The sequence below is a fragment of the Nomascus leucogenys genome, chromosome 3, assembly GCF_006542625.1.
Source record: "Nomascus leucogenys isolate Asia chromosome 3, Asia_NLE_v1, whole genome shotgun sequence".
Lineage (NCBI taxonomy): Eukaryota > Metazoa > Chordata > Mammalia > Primates > Hylobatidae > Nomascus > Nomascus leucogenys.
In genome coordinates, this window is record NC_044383.1 from 7,389,491 (window position 1) to 7,410,619 (window position 21,129).

The 21,129-nt window shown below is 44.3% G+C and overlaps 1 protein-coding gene across 5 annotated transcripts in view; it reads left to right on the forward strand.

Annotated features, from left to right (window-relative positions):
• ADAM12 (ADAM metallopeptidase domain 12) overlaps positions 1 to 21,129 on the forward strand; it is a 377,489-nt gene that overhangs the window by 253,886 nt on the left and 102,474 nt on the right. For all 5 annotated transcript variants that reach the window (XM_030805503.1, XM_030805511.1, XM_003277782.4 and 2 more), the window contains exons 5-6: positions 31 to 107; positions 16,795 to 16,981. In XM_030805503.1, the coding sequence (XP_030661363.1) occupies positions 31 to 107; positions 16,795 to 16,981 (264 nt within the window). The remainder of the gene's footprint in view (positions 1 to 30; positions 108 to 16,794; positions 16,982 to 21,129) is intronic.

The window sequence follows — 21,129 nt, forward strand, 5'->3', positions numbered from 1 at the left end:
GAAATGGGATTCTCCCCTCCTCCCCTTTAGGGTCACTGTTACTACCATGGACGTGTACAGGGATATTCTGATTCAGCAGTCAGTCTCAGCACCTGTTCTGGTCTCAGGTAAGTGGCCATGACTATGGCGGCTCTAGTCTTCAGCCATCTACTGCAGGCAACCTCTGTCTTTTCCTGCTCGTGCTAAAGCACTGAGAGTGAGTGATGGGGGCTTCCAGTTCAGCTGCACCTCCACCTAGGCAAGAGAACACGGAGGCCCTCGCTCCACTGCTTACAAGCGCATGGCCACCCAGGATCTTAGCCTCATGTTCATGCCCCCTCTTTCAGTGCCGTCCTCAGGCCTGGTGGGGTGAGAGCGACTGAACTGGTTGAGTTTCAACATCCAAGCATTTTGTGAATTACTTTCCACTTATGTGGCTCTGATGCTTTAGAATTCCCAGTGCTAAAAGACAGAACATTACGTACTAATGTCGAAGCTGCTGGCTTAATGTAAATCTTAAAGGGCCTCCTCTCATTACGAAACAAAGTAAGGAAACTAATTTAGCAATGACCAAGGTGAGTTGAATAGAGGCATGGATTGGTAGGGGGGTTGCTACTATGCTACAGGCATGATGCACGAAACAATTACCTTCCCATGCTAGACAAGTCAACCCCAGGTGTTACAGCCCGCTTCCTTCCACATCACAGTTATTAGCCATCAGGTGGCCCTTATGTGCTCCCCAGGAAAATCATTTTGTTTGATAAATTTCCAGCTGTTTCAGCCTTTTTACTGGATTTGCTTATTGAGTTTGTGAACTAAATGTTTGTATCCTCAGAGTCCTGGGTAACTCTGGCCCAAGGCACCAAAGCATGATTCCGTGGGAGGGAAGAGAGAGAAGGCCCTGGAAGGATATACCTGCTTGAGTTAAAAAGCAGAATCACATTCTGTGCATCAGCAGTTCCTGTGACGTCTTTGCAGGTTCTGTGTGGGATCATGGAGGATGAGAATATGCATGTGACACACACAACAACAACATACCTACCAGTTTGTTCTTTGCTGCCCTCACTTTTACTCCAGCCAGCAGAGAATGAGAGTTCTATTTGCTCACATCTTCCCCATTGCTCAATACATCTGATTTATCTCTAAGTATTTACCAGGATTGGTCCTTTCGTGTACCTAAAAATATGTACACAAAGCTATTCCTCTTCCTCATTCATCCCGTTCCAGTCCCACTCAGATAAAAATGCAAACTGGGAATTCCCCTCCCAGCTTTCTCATCCCTTGTGCATGTAAACACATAGTCAGAGATTGGGGTGTGTATTTGTTTATTTTTACAAACATAGAATCACATCATATACATCATTCTACAGCTTTCTTTTGTCACCGAACCCTGTCTGTCTCTCCAAGTCAGCAGATATAGACCCAAATCATTGAGCGAACACACACACTTGCATGCACACACACATTTCTGCATACCTGCATTTTTTAAAAGCACTTCTATGTCCTATTTATGCAACACAATTGAACTTTAAGATGTTTGCTACTCTGAAAAGTGAAGGAGGTGCCTTGTGGTTTGAATTTGCTTCTCTCCAGTTACTCATTCCATCATAAAACATTCCTTGAGTGCTTCCTCATTGCCAGTTCTGTTCTAGGTTCTGGGGACACGACACTGAACAAAATGTGTTCTTCCTGGAGCACTTCCTAGTGGAAGGAACAGACAAGGGACGTAGAGTAAGATACATGATGTCAAGGATCATGGAGAAAGACAAAGCTGAGATGGAGGACAGGAAAGGCAACAGGGAGTCAGGGAGGTTCAGAAGAAGGTGAAGTGAGCCCTTTAGATGATGTAGGTAGCATATCAGAGAGAAGAGCATGTGCAAAGCTCCTGAAGCAGAAAGGTGCCTGGGATATTCCCAGAGCAGCGAGGTGGCCAGCATAACTGGAGTGGACAGGGACAGGGAGGCAGTAGAAAGAAATGAGGTCAGAAGGGAAGTGGAAAGGTAGGATCACTGGGGGTCACGAAGGTGATCAGATGTCCTTTGGCCTCCCCCCAGTGATGGGTGCCAGGGAGCTTGGAGCTGAAGTGATGTGGTCTGACTTCACATTTTTACAGGGGCACTCCAGCTGCCAGGCTGGAAATAGACTGTAGGCAATGTGCACAGAAGCGGAGGTTTGGGTAGGTGTCTTCCGAGTAACTCTGGTAAGAGGTGGTGGGGCGGGCCTGATCAAAGGTGGCAACTTTTGTGAGAGTCGAGAGACTTTTCCAAGGGTATTAGAGAGGCTGGCAACTCTAAATTTTGTTAGTGATCTGTGTCTTAAACTCACTTTCCTGAGGAAGCATGGAGTGTGAGTACATGAAAGGACCTACTGAAGATGCAGCAGAATCCACTACCAGGCAGGGACTCCAATACACATACACACCCAGCATGCGGGGTGGGAACTCAGGAGAAGGTGAAGGAGGAGAGTTTGGAAGTGACAATTTAGAGCAAAGATGACAACTGTTCACCACCAAGGAGCTGAGGTACATGAGGGAGACATTGTAAGTAATGAAGTATCATCCTGAGAGGCTGCTGGGGAGATGGTATCAGTGGAATCAGCCAGGATTCAGCTAGGGGAAGGAGGTAAGAGGAATATTCTGGAAGAGATTTGGATTAGGAGAAGATCTGAGGATGGACCATGAGCCCCAAGAGCACAGTGGGAAGGGTTAGGGAAAAGGAAGTGGGGATAGGGTCAGTAGAGGATTAAAGATTTGTGGGGGATAAGGGGCCAGTTTTCATGGAAAACCAGTGCTTGAATTCCTGGAGGAGACAAAGCAGGGTTGGGGGTGAAATGGGGTCAGACCTGGTGGCATCTGAGGTGAAGGTGAGTGACCAATTCAAAATGGGTACTCTGGGACTCCAGGTAGATGTTCTCACCCTAGAACATGATAGTCAGGGTGGTGAACTAGCTGTGTGACAATGGACAGGTCACTGGGCCTCTCTGAGCCCCAGTTTGCATGGTGGGAAGTTTGCATGTTCAAACAAAGTTCGAGTTTGTTTCTCCCCTGTGATGGGTGCCAGGGGAGAAACAGTAAACAAATGCAGCGATCTCTAGGAAAGCCAAGCCCCGTGCCCACCTCTAGTGAGCAACATGAGACAGTCTTTGTTCTTTGATTCTGGGACTGGACTAGTTGGGGAGGTATGTTCACGCAGCACTCCTGGGATAATTCCTTGCAAAGCTTTGCTGCTCCTGTAGAGACCAGGGCAGAGACACACAAGGCCATGGTAGTAAGGACCACACACACTTGGAAAGGGAAATCCATACTTCACTATTGTGCCTCTCTGGGGCCTGAAAGGTGGACCTCTTTCTTCAAAGGTCATGTGTTGAAGGCTGGATATTTTCAGCCTTCAATTTGGCATTAAGGTCAATGTGTGTAAAGAAGAGAAAAGCTGCCCGGGGGTGCAGTGGCTCACACCTGTAATCCTAGCACTTTGGGAGGCCGAGGTGGGCGGATCATGAGGTCAAGAGATTGAGACCAGCCTGGCCAACATGGTGAAACCCCATCTCTACTAAAAATACAAAAATTAGGTAGGCGTGGTGGCACGCTCCTGTAGTCCCAGCTACTTGGGAGGCTGAGGCAGAGAATTGCTTGGACTCGGGAGGCGGGGTTTGCAGCGAGCCAAGATTGTGCCACTGCACTCCAGCCTGGCAACAGAGCGAGACTCCGTCTAAAAACAAACAAACAGACAAACAAACAAACAAAAAACGAATTCAAACTGACTTAAAGAAAAACAAAATAATGTGGAGATAGGCTTATGCTACTGAAAAATCCAGGAATGGCTGGATACAGGGTCCCAGCTAATATTATCAGGGTCTATTTTCTATCTCAAGCCTCTACCTTCTTCTGTGTAACTTTCATTCTCAGGCACTATCTTAGCATGGGCTGCCATAGCAAAATACCATAGACTGGTTGGCTTAAACCATAGAAATTTATTTCTCACAGTTCTTGAGCCTGGAAAGTCCAAGATCAATGAGCTGACAAGATTGATTTTTCCTCCTGAGGCCTCTTCTCTTGGCTTCCAGGCAGTCATTAGCTTGCTGTGTGCTCACATGACCTCTCTTTGTGCGTGTACAGAGGGAGGAAGCTCTGGTGTCCCTTATAAGGGCACGAATCCCATCATGGGGCTTCCCTCATGATCTCATCTAAGCCTAATCAGTTCCCAAAGGCCCCATCTCCTGATACCATCACATGGGGGTCATGGCTCTAACATATGAATTTGCAGGGTATATAAACACTCAGTCCATAATAGGCAGTTGTTGTTTTGTTTTGTTGGCAGCATGAGGCTTCCATGCTCAAAAAGCAAGAAAAATAAGGGCCTCTCTCCCAAGCTCAGTGGAGGTCATCTGAACACATCCCAGTGGCTCTGACCAGGCCACTGGCTCATCTGTGAAACAATCAGAGTGGTCAGTGGGGAGCTTAGTGGTCTGATCAAACAGGTTATGGGCCTATATCCTGGACCAGGTTGAGGGAAAACTGCACCCAGGGTCCCCAAGGCAGGGAGCAGGGAAGGGGTGAATGTACCAAAGAAATGCAATGCGCTTTTGCCAAAAAAAAAAAAAAAGACAGCGGAAAGCCAGGGACACTCAGAAACAAATAGGCCTCTTCCAGCAACAATTATGAAGAAATTCTCAATCATCAAAACTGAGATCAGCCATCAATGGAAACATCCAGGATTGGCCGGATACTTTTCAGGTTATCTTTATGGGGCTATCAGATTCTTGATGGGCAAAGAGAAAAGGATTATCTACAAGGAGTTCCTAATAGCTCCTATTTACCTTAATAAAACAACTTATAAACCAGTGACATTAACTCATTAGAGTGACAACTGGGGAAGGTATTGCTAGAGTAATATCCAAGCAAGACAAATCCTCCCATAGGGCTTGGCCTTGCCACTCAGTCAGGACTCTCCATCCCTCTTCCCAGGCCGGCCCTGTAGTCACTGTGTGCCAGGCACACTGCCTTAGCTCTTTCAGCCTCCCACAAAGGTGCAGGGCAACTGTCAGGGTTGCCAGTTCCTTCCGCATGGTGGTGACGACCTCGCTGGCCAGACTTTGCAGTGTCTGAGTCTCCACATCCACCCCCCATCCCCAGGAGCAGGCACAGACCCATAGTTTGGCAGAAAAGAATATTGTGAAATCCTTGCAGCTGGGATTTCAGGAAAAGTCAGAAGAGTAAGTGCTGCATTGTCTGGTGTCAACCACCAAGAGGGAACGGGAATGGTGATGAGGAACGCTGTGTGGGCCTAATGAACTCCTCGCTGTGGGCGCTCCTGAAAATTTTGACTTCCCAGATCTTTGTGCTGTTGTTACAAAAGCGGCAGACCGTGCATCAACAGAGAAATTCCGCAGCTGTACAGTCAACTTTATGATCTTTCAAGTCAAGAATCAGACCAGGGCGAGGAGAAGCTGTATCCGATCAACTGCTCACTGACAGAAGAATCAATTGAGACTGGAAATAAAGGGGAAAAAAAAATGCAACTAGAGTAGCACCAGCCTGCTAGCTGTTAAGAAAGAAAATGGGGATTAAAAATTGTGTTAAATGTGGTGTGCTCCAAAAACACATTAAGATCTAGGAACGTGGAGAGAAGCTGGGGTGTCCTAGAAGACACATTAATTACAGCCCAACAGATTCCAGTTTTGCAACAAAAGAACACCCCACATTGCTTCAAAAACACAGAATCACAAATCAGCAGGAAGAAAACAACTCTGTTCTAGAACACAGAAGAAGGAGGGAATTAACAAGTTGTTCTTCATCATTTGAAGCTTGAAGCTGAAAGCACACGGAGAGAAAAACAGCACAAAGATCTCAATAGAAAGGGACATTAAAGAGAAGACAGCTCTTGAATGGAGGGAATGAAGTGCGACATGGAAAATGGGTCATAAAGAGGAGTTCAGCCAAGGAGTTTATTCTTACTTTGAAATGACTCCAAGTCGAATGTGAAGTTGAGGCCATATGTTAATTTTGTCCCGTATCGTATGTCTCCCATTGATGCGCAACTCCCAGTTAATACAGTTTCGGTGAAGTGCTTGTGATTCTCCTCCCCCTTTTTACATTCTGGTTCCCCATTTGCTCTGGCGGCTTGGCGCTCTCATTCCTGCCAGGCAGGGAGCCTGGAGGCACTGCCATGAGCTTCAGATAATCCACAACTCTGCAGGGCACAGACATCAAACTGTCACTGAGATGGGAAGAGAATCCAGCTCTTGGCCCAGAGGAACTGACCTACTGTACTTTGTAATGGCACAGACGTCCAGCCCTGTCATGCTCCTGCTGGGGCATCAAAACAGCCATGCACCCACCTTCTGAGTTTGTTCCTAAATGCCACGTTCCCACTGCTTCAGCTCCTGGCTGGAGCGTGAGCTCCTGGAGGGAAAAGGTTGTCTTTCCCTTATTTTTTGGGTTCTCTTGCCCCGCCCTCTCAGCTCCGACTCGGGTATCTGGCAGGAGGAGTCTCGTGGGCTCTTGCTGTTGGAATGAGCCCCAAGTCTTCATCACTTGCAGGCACAGAGGTTCGACTGAAGCTGAATTTCTTAAGGGCCCACCTGTGCTTTTAAAGACCCGAGCCAAGCTCACTTGCTAGATGAGGAAGTGGTATCTGGATCAGATCGTACACTAGAGACTGGTTGTAATCACAGTTATTTCCTTTTTAAGTGGGGTTGGTGACACCTGAGCACAAGGTGTCCACACACTCACATGTGCGGGCGCCCAGTCGCACGCATTCCCACACGCGCACTACACACTCACATGCGTACCCACTCCGTGGGGTGGTGATGATAGTTGCAGTAGGTCATACTTTATTTTTCTTCATGTTACGATTCCTGTTTTCATGAGGATAGGGCAGATGTTATTGTCACCTGAGCAGCCAACTAAGGCATGGCATCCTCAGGGGCCTGGAGTTCGTTCCCCAACCCCCAGCATTGCTGTCATGCAGTTTGCACCTTGAAATCGCCACCCTCGCAAAGCCCTTTGCCCCATCCCCATATCACCAGGTACTGACCCAGCTCACTCCCCTTCCTCATCCCAGCTGCAGACGGGGGCCTAACCTCAACTGGCACCGCGCCTTTCCTTGTCCTCATGGGAAGCTCACACAAGCCACGAGCGGGTCTCATGCTCCTAGGTTTACAGGTAAAAAGCAGAGACCAAAAAAGTGACTTCCTCATGGCCTCTCAGTGATAGTGGGCAAAACTAGATCTTAAACCCAAGCCTGGCTGACCCCCGTTCCATATTTGTTCTGCCAAACCTCTTGCATAATTTGGATCCAACCTTCTTTTTCAATCCCACCATCCCCCTCCTGAGGAAACCACCCTATTCCCGCCATGCTGTTTTTTTGGCTGTTTCCAGAGCATGCCCCCACGTGCACGGTGCTGCCCCTCTGCCTGGGACACACTACTCCCCGCTCTCCCTTTTGGCTTTGGAAGATCTACTCTTCCCTCAAGGCCCAAGTCAAACACTGCTTCCTCCTCCAAGAAGCCTCCCCTGGTGTCCCCACCTCCTCACCATCTGGCTCAGCCATGTGCTATCATGCATTTTCTCACACATTGCAGTTCCGGTAGCATAGCAGGTGTTTTGTAAATATGTGTTTATGTCCCTGTCTTAAGGCCCCTATCCTTCCTTGCCCACGCCTTGGTAACTGCCGTACCTCATTCTACGAGGTGCCTGCAATGTATAGGTCTAACACCCAGAAGGTCAGTGCATGGAGGTGGCCTTGCCTTCCCCTTCCTGTCTGCTAGACTGGGAGTTCCAGGAAGGCAGGGACTGGGTGCCCCAACACGGCTGTGTCCTAGACCCTGGCATGTTACAAGTCCTCAGTAAGTAGTGCAGGAATAGATGTGCCCTCCCAAAGGTCAGGTGGCTCATAAACCTTAACTTTGGCCAATCCACTTTTTAAAAACTATTTAAAGTGCAGTAGATCATATGAAGGAGGAAATTGGCATGGAATGGCGGTAAAGCCACTTTGACCTTCACCTTTGCACTTGTGACGCTCGCTCCATCAGCATCTGTCTGACTAGCCCACCTGGCTCTCCTCCAGCCTCTGGCCAGGTGTCTCTAGCCAGGTTTCCACACTGCTTCCTTTCTCCCTTCTGCTTCCTCCCATGGAGATCTTTGGACATCCGAGTAAACTCCTGTGAGAGCCATCCCTGGGAGCCCTCCTCAGCTGTTTGCAGATATTGATGAACATGTGCACAAGTCAGCGAGAGGCATTGACGCACAGGCCACAGGGAGCCACAGTGGTTTTGCCAGGTGGCATCTACTCTGAAGGACACCCAAGGTCAAGTCTGTCAGCTCTCCCCAGGCCCCACTGTCACTCAAAACTCAGGAAGTCTCAATCTAAACTCCTCTGGGTAGGTCTCCAGACTGGCTCTCCACCTGACCCCTTGTCCAGAAGGTCCACACCATCTCAAGTCTATAAGCCTGACCCAGGGAGATTTCTATAACCTACCGTATCCACCCAGGCCCTGCACACTCTCCCCTAGAGCGTCTCCTTCATCCCTCTCTTCTATCACCATCCTTGTTCAACCCCCCTCTTAGATTTGAAAATTGCCTCCCCCACTGTGCTTCTGTCTCCACCCCTCCTTTCATTGCCATGTTGCACATTCTAGAAGGTCATGTTTTAAAAACACTACTAGATCATATCATAAATCCTGCCAACCCATTGCACTGCAGCCCGCCTTGGCTCTCCATGGCTTAGATGTCAAAGACTCTACTTCAGTCTTATGCTTGTTCAATAGTCCTGCAAATATTTAGTGACCACTAACTTACTGGTCATGTGCAAGTTGCAATGCTGGTTCTAAGAAAAACAACAGAAATAAGGAAACTATCCCCTGGGTGTGTAAAGGGAGCCAGGTATCAATTTAATAAAATGTTGTTAGTGATGGGAAGCAGGTTGCACAAAACCACATGAGGAATTCTGCAGAAGGACCCTAGATGCTGGGGATCCTGAAGGAAGGGTTGGCTAACCTGGACCTGAAAGGTCACTCATCAGTCTGAAGGTCATCCCCAGCATTAGTGCTGTGCATGACCCTGAAGAGGAGGCCGACCATCCAGTGTGATGAGGGCAAGTGACCAGGCCCAGGAGCCAGGTCCCAGCTGGGACATCTTGGCTCTGCTGCTGATCGGCTGTATGGCTGTGTCTGTTTCATAGGGCTACCTTCGCAAACTACCACAAACTAGGTGGCTTCAAACAACAGAAATTTAGTCTCTCACTGCTCTTCAGGCCAGAAGTCTGAAATCAAGGGGTCAGCCGGGTTGGTCTCTTTTGCAGGGTCTACGGAAGAATCCCTCCCACATCTCCCTCCTTGCTTTGGGTGGCTTCTGGCTATCCCTGGTATGCCTCGACTTGTAGATGTCACTCCCGTTTCTGCTTGCATCTTCGCTTGGCCGTCTTCCCTGCGTCTGTGTGTCTCCTCTTCGGTCTCTTCTACGGACATGTGTCATTAGATTTATGGCCCACCCTAGTCCCGGACAATCTCATCTTGAGATCCTTAATTTAATTACATTTGCAAAGTCCCTTTTCCCAATAAGGTCACATTCACAGGTCCAGAGATTAGGACTTAAACATATCTTTTCTGGGGGCTGGAGGGGACACTATTCAATCCCCTACAGTGACCTGGGAGCTCTCATCTTTATTTTCCTCTTTAGCAAAATGGGCTCATGTTATCTGCTTTACAGGATTGCTGTAAATATTAAAGAAAATAATATATTCCTGGCCAGGCGCGGTGGCTCATGCCTGTAATCCCAGCATTTTGGGAGGCCGAGGCTGGTGGATCATGAGGTCAGGAAATCGAGACCACCCTGGCTAACATGGTGAAACCCCGTCTCTACTAAAAATCCAAAAACTAGCTGGGTGTGGTGGCTCATGCCTGTAATCCCAGCTACTCAGGAGGCTGAGGCAGGAGAGTCCCTTGAACCAGGGAGTCAGATGTTGCAGTGAGCCGAGATCGCGCCACTGCACTGCAGCCTGGTGACAGAGCGAGACTCCGTTTCGAAAAAAAAAGAAAAAAAAAAGGAAATAATACATTCGAGAGCCTGGCTCATGGGGGCCATGAAGGATCAAGAGTGACCACTGATAGGTCCAGAGTTTTGGGGGAAATTATGAAAGTGTTCTGCAATTAGATAGTGGTGATGTTTGCATGACTCAGTGAATATGCTAAAAACCATTGGATTGCATGCTTTCAAGGAGTGAACTTAATGCTATGTGAATTATTTTTCCATAACACTGTAATTTTAAAAAGGAGCCTGACTCAGGGAATCTTTACATACATCATAGTTGCTATTATTATTACTGATGTGCTGGTAATGCTGGTGATAACACTTTTTTTTTTTTTTTTTTAAACGGTGTCTCACTCACTCTGTCACCCAGGCTGAAGTGCAGTGGTGCGATCTTGGCTCACTGCAACCTCCGCCTCCCAGGTTCAAGTGATTTTCCTGCCTCGGCCTCCCGAGTAGCTGGGATTACAGGCACGCACTATCAGGCACAGCTAATTTTTGTATTTTTAGTAGAAATGGGGTTTCACAATGTTGCCCAGGCTGGACTGGAACTCCTGACCTCAAGTGATCTGCCAGTCTCAGCCTCCCAAAGTGCCGGGATTACAGGCAAGAGCCACCATGCCCAGCCCTTGGTAATAACTATTCTTAATGTGTTTTATCACAGTTTAAACTCTTACCTCATCTGTCATGCAGCCACACCCTGGTCATGAGTCATAGTTGAAATGGGAACCACAGGCAAGGGGTCTTTGCATGTCTAGCCTAGTGCATTGCACATAATAAAGAGATAAAGGATATTTGTTTTGATTGTACCTGATTAGTTCACATGGAAATTACTGAAGCCCTGTGGTGCTTATGTGTTAAGTAATACTGCTGCCATGACTGTTTATCAAACATGTATGGGGTGAGATATTACTTTTACCCACGAGCTCCTCCAAAAAAAAAGCCAAAATTAAATTTCAAGCCAACTGCTTTTCCACCATATGATTGACAGCACCACACTGAGACCAAAAGTCTTTTTCTAGGAAATTCCGTTAGCAGTTGGACACTGAGCTAGCCAGGATAATTCGTGTTTTCTAATCATCATCTTATTACAGGCAGTCAAAATCCATGTGCCACTGTCCTGCTTGCCGGGTGCAGTCAGAAAAATCAGGATCAGACATTAAGCGGCCCCAGTGCCTGCTGCATCATGGCTTTCGAGATTAAAAACTAATTTTCAGAAGGACAAAAACTTATCTTGAGGAAATATAGGTCTCCTGAGTGTTCACTTTGAAAGCTAAAATAATCAACTAATAAAATTTTAATAGATTCCTCTTTGTTTCCAGTCAGGGAAAACAACAGGATTTTACATTTTAAAGGAAGGCCCCTGGTTTTCAAAGCAGCGGCTCCATTTTCTCTTTCTAATTCTAATTCTAGTCCTTTTCTTTTTTAATTCTGCTTTTTTCATGCTCCTGCTGGTTCTGGGCCCCTTTCTCAAAACTGCACAAAGGGAAGCAGGCTAGTGTGGGGTTGAGAGGCCCAAGCCTGGGACACACAGGTCCCGACTGGGTCCCCAGCTCTGCCACCTGCGCACCTTGGACAGTGGGGTCATGGCGGAAGCTGCAGCCATGATCAGCAGAGTGATCAATGTACGGAGCGCAGCCCATAACCTGGATCCTAGAAGAGTGCCACAGGGGGGTGACCCTGACCACCCTGAGAACCCCTTTCTCTCTGCCCCAGAACTTGGCCTGAGCCTGGGGTGATGGCTGGCCCGGCCTCCTCCTGTCGCTCTAGAGAAGGGACCCACGGTCTTCATCTTTCCCAAACATTGCAGACTTTCTTCTCATCTTTTCCCCCTACTCTACCTAGGAAGAAAGAACCCCACACACAAAGTCCACTGGATTTAAATTCCATGCTCTGAGAGTCTTCCAACTTCAGGTTTAAACTAAGCATCTATGACATTCAACTTAAAAACAAATTACATTCACTTATCTAACTCAGGGCCAGTAAGGACTGTGAGAACATCAAAATGTATCTCAGAAACCCTGAATGCTTGAATTTTGTGTCCACTGTTGTTTCCAGCAATTCTTTAGAGCTAAATGATTAATTATACCCAAGACAGTCCAAAGCAATTATTTAATTAAGCTTATTATAGGCTGCCAATTGTTTGCAGTAAAGGGAAGGCCTTCATCCTGATTTCTCAACATCTGGCCTTTGGATGACTTAAAAGATAAAAGAAGATAAGAGAATATTTTTACGACTAAGTAACAATTGCTAGAAATATTCCACTAAGTAGAAAAACTTTTTCAGTAATTTGCTTTTCATGATTAGAACGTGGTGACATGTTTTACAGTAAGCATTCAGCTTATTTAGATCCAGTGTAAAATAGAAAATGCTGCAACACAAAATGAAATGTTACTGCCATTTTCTTTTTAGGGCAGAATCGATGATATTCATTTCAACTTTCCCCTTGCCTGTTTTTGTTTTTTTGTTTTTGAGAGAGAGACTCTCGTTCTGTCACCCAGGCTGGAGTACAGTGGCACATCTCAGCTCACTGCAACCTCCACCTCCTGGGTTCAAGCGATTCTCCCACCTCAGCCTCCCGAGTAGCTGGGACTACAGGTGCGTGCCACCACACCCAGCTACTTTTTGTATTTTTAATAGAGATGGAGTTTCACCATGTTGTCCGGGCCGGTCTTGAACTCCTTGAACCACAGGTGATCCACCCACCTCGGCTTCCCAAAGTGCTGGAATTACAGGTGTGAACCACCGTACCCGGCCTCCCTTTTCCTATTTTTTAAAGTTCGCGTCCTTAATTTAGGCTTTTAAAAATCAACTTTAATAAACAAAAATCCTCTCCTACCTATTCCAAAGTTAGAAGTCTACGTTTATTTCATAAAGAACATCTCAGAGAAGGAGACACAAGCCACCCCACAGAGTTGATGACCAAAGTAATCCCTGAATGATCCGTTTGGTGATATACATGGACACCAGTGTGGGGGAAGGCAACACTTCATAGAATGACTTTTAGTCAATCTGGTCTTTGGATGACTTAAAAGGAGACACGAGAACATTTTCATGACTAAGTAACAATTTCTACAATTTTGGAATTTAAAAATATTAAAAAATGTTTTAGTTGCTCCAAACCGCATTGGACACCCTCTTCTCTGAAGCATTAAGTGTTACGGTTCTTTGAATGCACATCTTAGCTCTCACATGATTTCTAATTGTCCTGGGTATCTCGATGCTGCCTTGTCTATTAGGATAGACGCATCCTGAGTGTGATAGATCTGTTTCTCCCATTGCCCATGACAATTCATAAAACAGGATTGGTGGAGTGAGCCAGTTAAATACTAATGAGTTGATTAGTCTGTATTTGCTTACCAGTTGTGTTCAGAATAGATACTTGACTAACTCAAGCCTCTTCCTTCTGTATCATTTGAGCGTTGAGATACTGTCAATCTATTAAAATTTAAGAGTTGTTAAATACTACCTACGAATGGGCCATCAATGAGCATAGGATGATGAATGACTGAACAAATAGGTGAGCAGTAATGAATGACATAGGAACACCTTCCACAGTCCTTTCTTTGGAAAGAAGCTTAGATTGAGGAAAACTGATGGAGTTTGCAACTTGACTAGCTATTCCTCGAGGATTGATGTATACCTAGATTCTTGGGTTGCTGCAATATAAATTATAGATTAGAACTAATTATTATATGATTATATATTATTATATAATTATTTAATATATAATTATATATTATATATTATTACCTATTATATTATATATAATTACATATTATATAATTTGTGATATATGTGACATTGCATATTATTTAATACGTAATATTATATATTGCATATAATATATAATATTGCATATGTAATATATAACATATTGTATTTTACATGTAATATATATTATATGCTGTGTATGTTATACATTATATATCATATTACATGTATAATATATGATATTATATATTACATGTGTAATATACTATATATTATATGTTATGTTATATATAATTTATATATGTCATATATTATATATAAAATACATATATAGTAATATATAATATGTAATATATGTAATTATGTTGCATATATAATATATAATTATATTGCATATATAATATATAATATATATTATTATATATTGTATATTATTATATATTAGAACTAATGCCCTAAACCTCATTCCATTTCCATAGACCTCATCCTCAGCCCTGAATTTGCTAACATAATCTGCAAAATTTTGTGGTTATGTGTGTTGGGGCTCAGAAAATGATACACCAAAATATGGCTCTTTGACATGCTGAACTGAAAGAAAACCCTCAAGATCTCTCTGGCCCCTGGCATCCACCTTCACCCCATCTGTCTCTCCCAAAGCACAGGATGAAGTTGTTCTCGGACATTCCCTTATCTGCCTAAACTATAGACCCTCCAAAAAAGAAATCAATTACCTAGGTCCCTCTCTGAGTTTTCATTAACTAATGTCACAGGAAGAAAGACTGAAGCCTGTCAACACATCCGGACAGACTTTTGTTATAAACCGTCATCTGTTCTGCAGGCCCAACAGACTTTGTCCCAGGCCATTGTATGTTTTTCAAGCCCAATGAATTCCCCTAAAAATCATTTACTCACCCCCTAAAATTATCCATACTTCCCTATCTCCCTTTCTCCTAAGAAGAAGGGTGTATAACCATCTGTGCCCCCATTGAGTAATCATTCTTCTACAATTCACCTGTGCTATGCCTGTTAAAATAAAATTGTATGCCTTTTTTCCCGTAATATTTCTGCCTTTTGTCAGTTGATTTGTAGTGAACTTTCAGACGGCAAAGGGGGACATTTTCTTTTAGCCCCTACAGGTATGTATGTGAATTATTCTAGGGAGAGTCTGAGGAGGTTGATGTCTCACAAAAGGTTAGTAGTCACTGTATTAGAAGGGTCCATTTCCAGTCAGATGAATTTTGCATGAAAATTTTGTGTCTTTCTAAAGTGGAGAGATAGTGGTCACCTCGCTAAATAACATAAGGTACTAGACACATGGGAATTCAGAGCTGCCAGTTTGCTGTTACCCAAATTGTCATCTCTCCAAAGAAAACCTTTCTCTCAACGTCAGGAAGCACCTTTTAAACTAAAGCACTTCACTGCCCCACCTTAGCAAAGAGAGAAATGAAAACCAAGCTGCAGGCCAAGGTTCTCATCGTTTGAAGGAACCCGATAGCTCAAGGCTAGCATTACTCATTTCCAGGGAGTGGGATGTGGCCTTAGCTGTGAGCTCCAGAAGGTTAGACATGTGTCGTGGTCCATGGCTAAATGTCACCTTCTGTTTCTGCAAGTTAGAGTCTTCAGCAAATTTGTCTATTTTTAAAAAGAATCTATGCTTTTATTCCCAAACCTAAAGGTTGGCTCAAAAGGTTCTTTCTTAGTTATTGTCATTCCCAGAAATGTATTTATATTATTAATGCTATATTTTATATCACGGAGCCATGAGTGACCAGTATTCCTATGAGCAGATGGGTTAACAAAATACAGAACTTTCCTGAAATTGTCAATCTTTCAATTAACATATTAACAGATGCCTAATCCATGGATGTGCCCTTATTAATAGTAAAGAGAGCTACCACCTCTCAAGCACTGACCTGGGGCCTCCCCTGGGCTAAGCGTTTTGACTCGATGACATAGCAACCCTGAGAAGTAGGTACCATTATCCCTATTTTACAGGTGAAGAAGCCAAGTTAAGGTCACATAACTGGTAAGTAACAAACTGGAACTCAAACCCAGAGCTTCCAGACTCCAGAGGCCACCCTCGCAGCATTGAGACTGGCACTTCTCCCTGTAGTGTTCCTCGATTCCAGAAAGAGCTGAACACAGGATCCAGAGGCCAGACCTCAGCCTCCAAGAAGCAATGCTAATGCTCTGTGTACTTAAGTGGGTTCTTTTATTCACACATCTCCCACAAATTAAATCAGTAAATAAAAAAATATAAATTTGTACTCATGATGCTTATAATTCCATCAAATATTTAGGGAATAGGGTTGATCAGGATAAATAATTAGATGTAGGAATTGTTCTTTTATAAAAAGATTTCCTAATGGCTTTTGGAGCAGCTTGGATGGAACTAGGGCCGTTACTGTAAGTAAAGTAACTCAGGAATTGAAAACCAAATATGGCATTTTCTGACTTCTAAGTGGGAAGTAAGCTATGGATACACAAAGGCATCCAGAGTAATATAATGGACATTGGAGACTCAGAAGGGGGAGGCCAAGAGGTGGGGGAGGGATGAAAGACTACCTATGGGGTACAGTGTACACTACTCAGATGACAGGTGCACTAAAATCCTAGACTTCACCATTACACAGTTTATCCACGTAACCAAAAGCTACTGTACCCCTGAGGCTATTGAAATATTTTAAAAGTAAACATTTCCCTTTTGAAATGTGTCTGCTAATTCAGATACAGTTATCTTCTAAGCAGTTGAAACATCTTTTTCCTCATTCTTCTTCCCAGCAATATATCTTTGAGACATAAAAAGAGATAAAAACATACAAAAGCAAAATGCACTGTATTCTTTACCATAAAATATTTCAAACAAAAGAAAATTCCTAGGCTAACTTTCCAAAAGATTTGCAAAATGAATCAATGCAAACATATGTCACAGAAATGTCCTTTCCGATCAACATCTGAGAATATAAATAAATTGGTGTTTCTTTTGTCATTCTCTCTGTTGTTAAGAGCTATGTCTTGGCCATAAACAAGAAGCTATCTTTAAAATTATATATTTTTTCTTATTTCTTTTTCAACAGGGGACTTATTATGTTTGAAAATGAAACCTATGTCTTAGAACCAATGAAAAATGCAATCAACAGATACAAACTCTTCCCAGCAAAGAAGCTGAAAAGCCTCAAGGGATCGTGTGGATCACAGCACAACACATCAAGCATCGCTGCAAATAATGTGTTCCCACTGTCCTCTCAGACATGGGCAAGAAGGGTAAGGGGGATACCCGATTTTGTGTTTCTGGGAAGCTAGGAGCTCAAGCTACGGATACCCCACGCTAGGATATCTGGAGAAATGTTGCCATCTAGATGCTGTGGCATCTGGGGGATGGAAGTGCCCAGTTTATCTGGAGGTGGTAGACATTATACAGTGGGACACAGCCATAACCCAAATCCCCATCACTGTACTGCAGATGTCAGTCTCAGACCCATTAAAATGTGCTGGGGAAAGTCACATAGTTGGGATCAGAGGATGACAAAATTACCCCCCCAACCTCTATCCCCACAAGCTCAAGATTCATGGAATCTCCCAAGAGACCCTACTATGGTCCTAGGCCCAGGGTTGGGCCCCACCATGGCAAGCAAGACAAGACTGGACCCTGACCTACTCTCAGCAGCTCTCCATCTACTGGAGGCAAAAGACCACATAGAGCCTTCTTTATTAGCAAGTTTGGGTTCTTATTATAATTTGCAGAGAATTCTCACTCTTTGCCCACACACTTATGCAGAGGTGAACTGGGCCTTCCTCCACATGATGTGGCTCGGGAATCTTGCTTATCCACATCTTGCTTATCCACAGTCCAAGCTGCAAATGCTTGTCCTGGTTCCCTCCTGGGACCGTCCAAGCAGTCTGTGTTTTCTGGCCACCAGCCCCTGGATCTGCTCGTAAAATGTCTTCCTTTTTGCAGCAGCGCTGGAAAGAGTAGTTGCCTAAGGGACTCTGTGCTGCAGACAGACTTCCCTTCCTGACACGTGTAGTGTCACGCCATGAAACCTCCACCCGTAAGGGCGGCCTGCCCCTTTTCTGTCTGGCATTATGAGGGCAACAGAGGCTACAGTAGAGCTCTTTTAATAAGGATTAAAGGCGATCGTTCCTAACATTTGGCTGGAGGCCCTGAATTTAAATGAGCAGAAACAGATAGGAAATTATCCACAATTTCCTGATTTTTCATTTCTGGATTTCCTGTTCCTCTGTTGACAAGAAATCAAGAAAATTTATAGATAGGATGTCGCTTGTGCTTATATTTGACTGTCCGAGAAAATTTCTTCTAGGTTTCTCCTAACCCATTGTTGTCTCCTAACTTGAATTTCAGTAGACCACTGCTTAGCACTCAACATTTAATGAATATTATTCTTGGTTCATTCTAAATCATTTTTCTACTTGGAAACAGTAGGGGTTATCCCAAACGATACCTTCTCATTCTTAGAATTCACCTCATACCTGTGGATAGATGTCTGTTCCCCTAAAACTGCTCTTATCTGAACCAGTTCAGGACTTTTAACTCTAATTTTACATTCATTCTTTCAGCCCACGTATTCTGCTTGTGGAACCCTCACGTCTTCTGTTTGCTAGTATGTTTCTGGGAGTTTCTATGGCAGGTGCTCACAACCTCTTTTTCATTTCCTGCCTCATCACAGAAGGGGAGGAACTCTCCCATCTGACACCGTGGCTCACCTTGACATTGCTGCTTGGCGGCAGAACACTGTATCCTAATCCCAAGGAACAGAGCTTGAAAATTACCCCCGCGACCTCTACCCCCACAAGCTCAAGAGACTTTTCAACCTGTGCTTCTCCCCGCTACCTGTCTTAGTGGTAGATTTAAAGACCAGCCTCTGGGGTCCCACGGCAGGTTTATTTTACTCTTCAAATGCTTTTGCCTTTGATTCCAAACCTTGGAGAAGATGTGATTAAGCTGTAGCTTTCCCGGTCATAAACAAGTAGAACATTTGCATTTTGTTTTCCAGGCTCTTTGCTTTGAGTACCTTGGTGAATGCACGTTGCCCACGTTACGAGATTTATAACTTGATGGCTTAAATGACACTCAAATATGTTTGTTGTTTCATATAGAAGTACAAACTTGGTCTGTACTTGCCAGCCATATTTTAATTCTTTTAGCTTACAGCTCTCTAGAAGCGTGATTGTAATTTCCAGTCATTTTGACTTGTGGAGAAATGGGGAGAATGGGAATAACGACGGTGCTTTGTTAATAATGCATATTGAAGTGCAAATGAACCTTTAAATTGAAAAGGGAAGGCATCAATGCCGGTCAACTCAGTTCTCAATATTTCTCTCTAGAAAGCACTGTGATGGTTTTTATGGAAGAGAAAGCATCCTGGACTTAAAATGCATGTATATAATGAAAATGGTGTGAAAAATAATTTCAAATATGTGGAATCCTTGTGAATTGGAATTATATAGTAGATTGTTTTGCTTAGCACCTACGGTAAATATGAAAGGGACATTTCCTGCCCCACTTATGCTGCCTTTATCTCACTCTTAAAAAAAAATCAATGGAAAGGCTGCTAACTAATCTTGTTTATGCAATGCAGCAACTGCATTTGCTTTTTCCCTGCATTTTTCTGCCCCCACTAAATGTTAACTATTGCAAAGACTGGTTTGCAGACTCTGATTTTTCTGCAGATGTTTGCGTTTTTCTTCACAGAGCATCAGGAATAAATCTGCACTCAGGGTATACACTGGCTGTGATATGAACCTGAGCTATTGTTTGTCATTTTTACAAGGCTCTACATTAGATTTTAGTGAGAACCCAAGTTGCCCCTCGAAGGGCACAGAGAAACAGGGAGTGTCACAGTCAGCTCGTTCTCTCTGTGGATTTTTGAGTCCATCCTGAAGCTTCCTTACTGTTCAGCTCTCCCATAGCAGACTCCTTCCCTCTCCATCGGCTACTCATTCAAGAATGCAAACCAATTTTAACATCATCCTAAGCAAGCTCTGAGCAAGGCAAAGATGGTAAATCTACTGGAGAAAATCACATAAGACATCCCAAAGGCAAATGCCAATTATTTTTGAATTGCCTTTTCTTTAGGGATTATCTGTGCCATTGTTCCTCTCCATTAGTATAGATATATGAGTCAAATAGAAAAGTTGCTGCCTTCTCTGAAAAGAAGTGTTTGCTTGGGTACTGTGTACATATAGTACAGTGAGTTGGGGAGGTGCTGTTTTGCTTCCTGGAAGGTGGCCATTCTGAAATGAACTGGTGCTATTGCTTTTGTGTTTCTAGACAGCCTATCGTATTTGTTTAATAGAAGGCACAGTAGTGGTGGGGTATTTGTAGCCATAGTAGTATATAACACATTATATGTAGAGCCTAATGAGAGTTGAATATCAGGAACTGGCCAGAACTGTTTGAAAACTCCTTAATTATGACAGGCATACTGAATTCCTCTCTAACAACCATCCTTGCTTCCATGCCTCTTCTAAGAGACTATCATGTTCTTTTACTACCTTAGTTGTTCTTAAAGCTTGGTGGTGGGGGCCGGGCGCAAGGCTCATTCCTGTAATCCCAGCACTTTGGGAGGCTGAAGCAGGCAGATCACCTGAGGTCAGGAGTTCAAGACCAACCTGGCCAACGTGGTGAAACCCCATCTCTACGAAAAATACAAAAATTAGCAGGGCGTGGTGGCAGGCACCTGTAATCCCAGCTACTTGGGAGGCTGAGGCAGGAGAATCACTTGAAACCGGGAGGCAGAGGTTATAGTGAGCTGAGATCATGCCATTGCACTCTAGCCTGGGCGACAAGAGTGAAACTCGTCTCAAAAATAAAAAAAAAAAAACAAAACACTTGGTGGGGAACAGGGCAGTACCACTTCCTTGGCCCTGGGCTTTGAATATCTATGTGAGCGGAGGCTCCAGTTTTATTTCTGTGAGTGGAGGCTCCAGTTTTCCAGGTGTGGATTCCTAGTGAGTTTCAAATCCACTGAAGCTCTGGATAAATAAATAATAGATCTCACTTGTGTCATTCATTTTTAAGGCTTAATTTCAATACTTCACACTTCTCCCTATTAACATTCAGTTTGCCGGATTCAGCCTATTCTCCTGGCAGATTGTCTCATTTGTTCACTTCTGCCCGCCTACATGTCAGCCAGGTGTCAGAGGCTGTATCCTGTGTGGATATGATCAGTGTGTGCTGTCCCCCGGCCAGTCACGGTCAAGGATGGTAGAGACAGTCTTTCCTAACCAAAATTGGAGCTCAACTTACAAACATGCGGAAAGTGATCTTAGAGTCAAGGCATGGAGCCTTGCTTGAGCTAATACTGATTTTTTTCTTGCCTAGAGGAAGAGAAACCAAACTTTCGATTCATTTCAGTTGCTGATCTTGCTGGCGATGGAAACATTGGCTC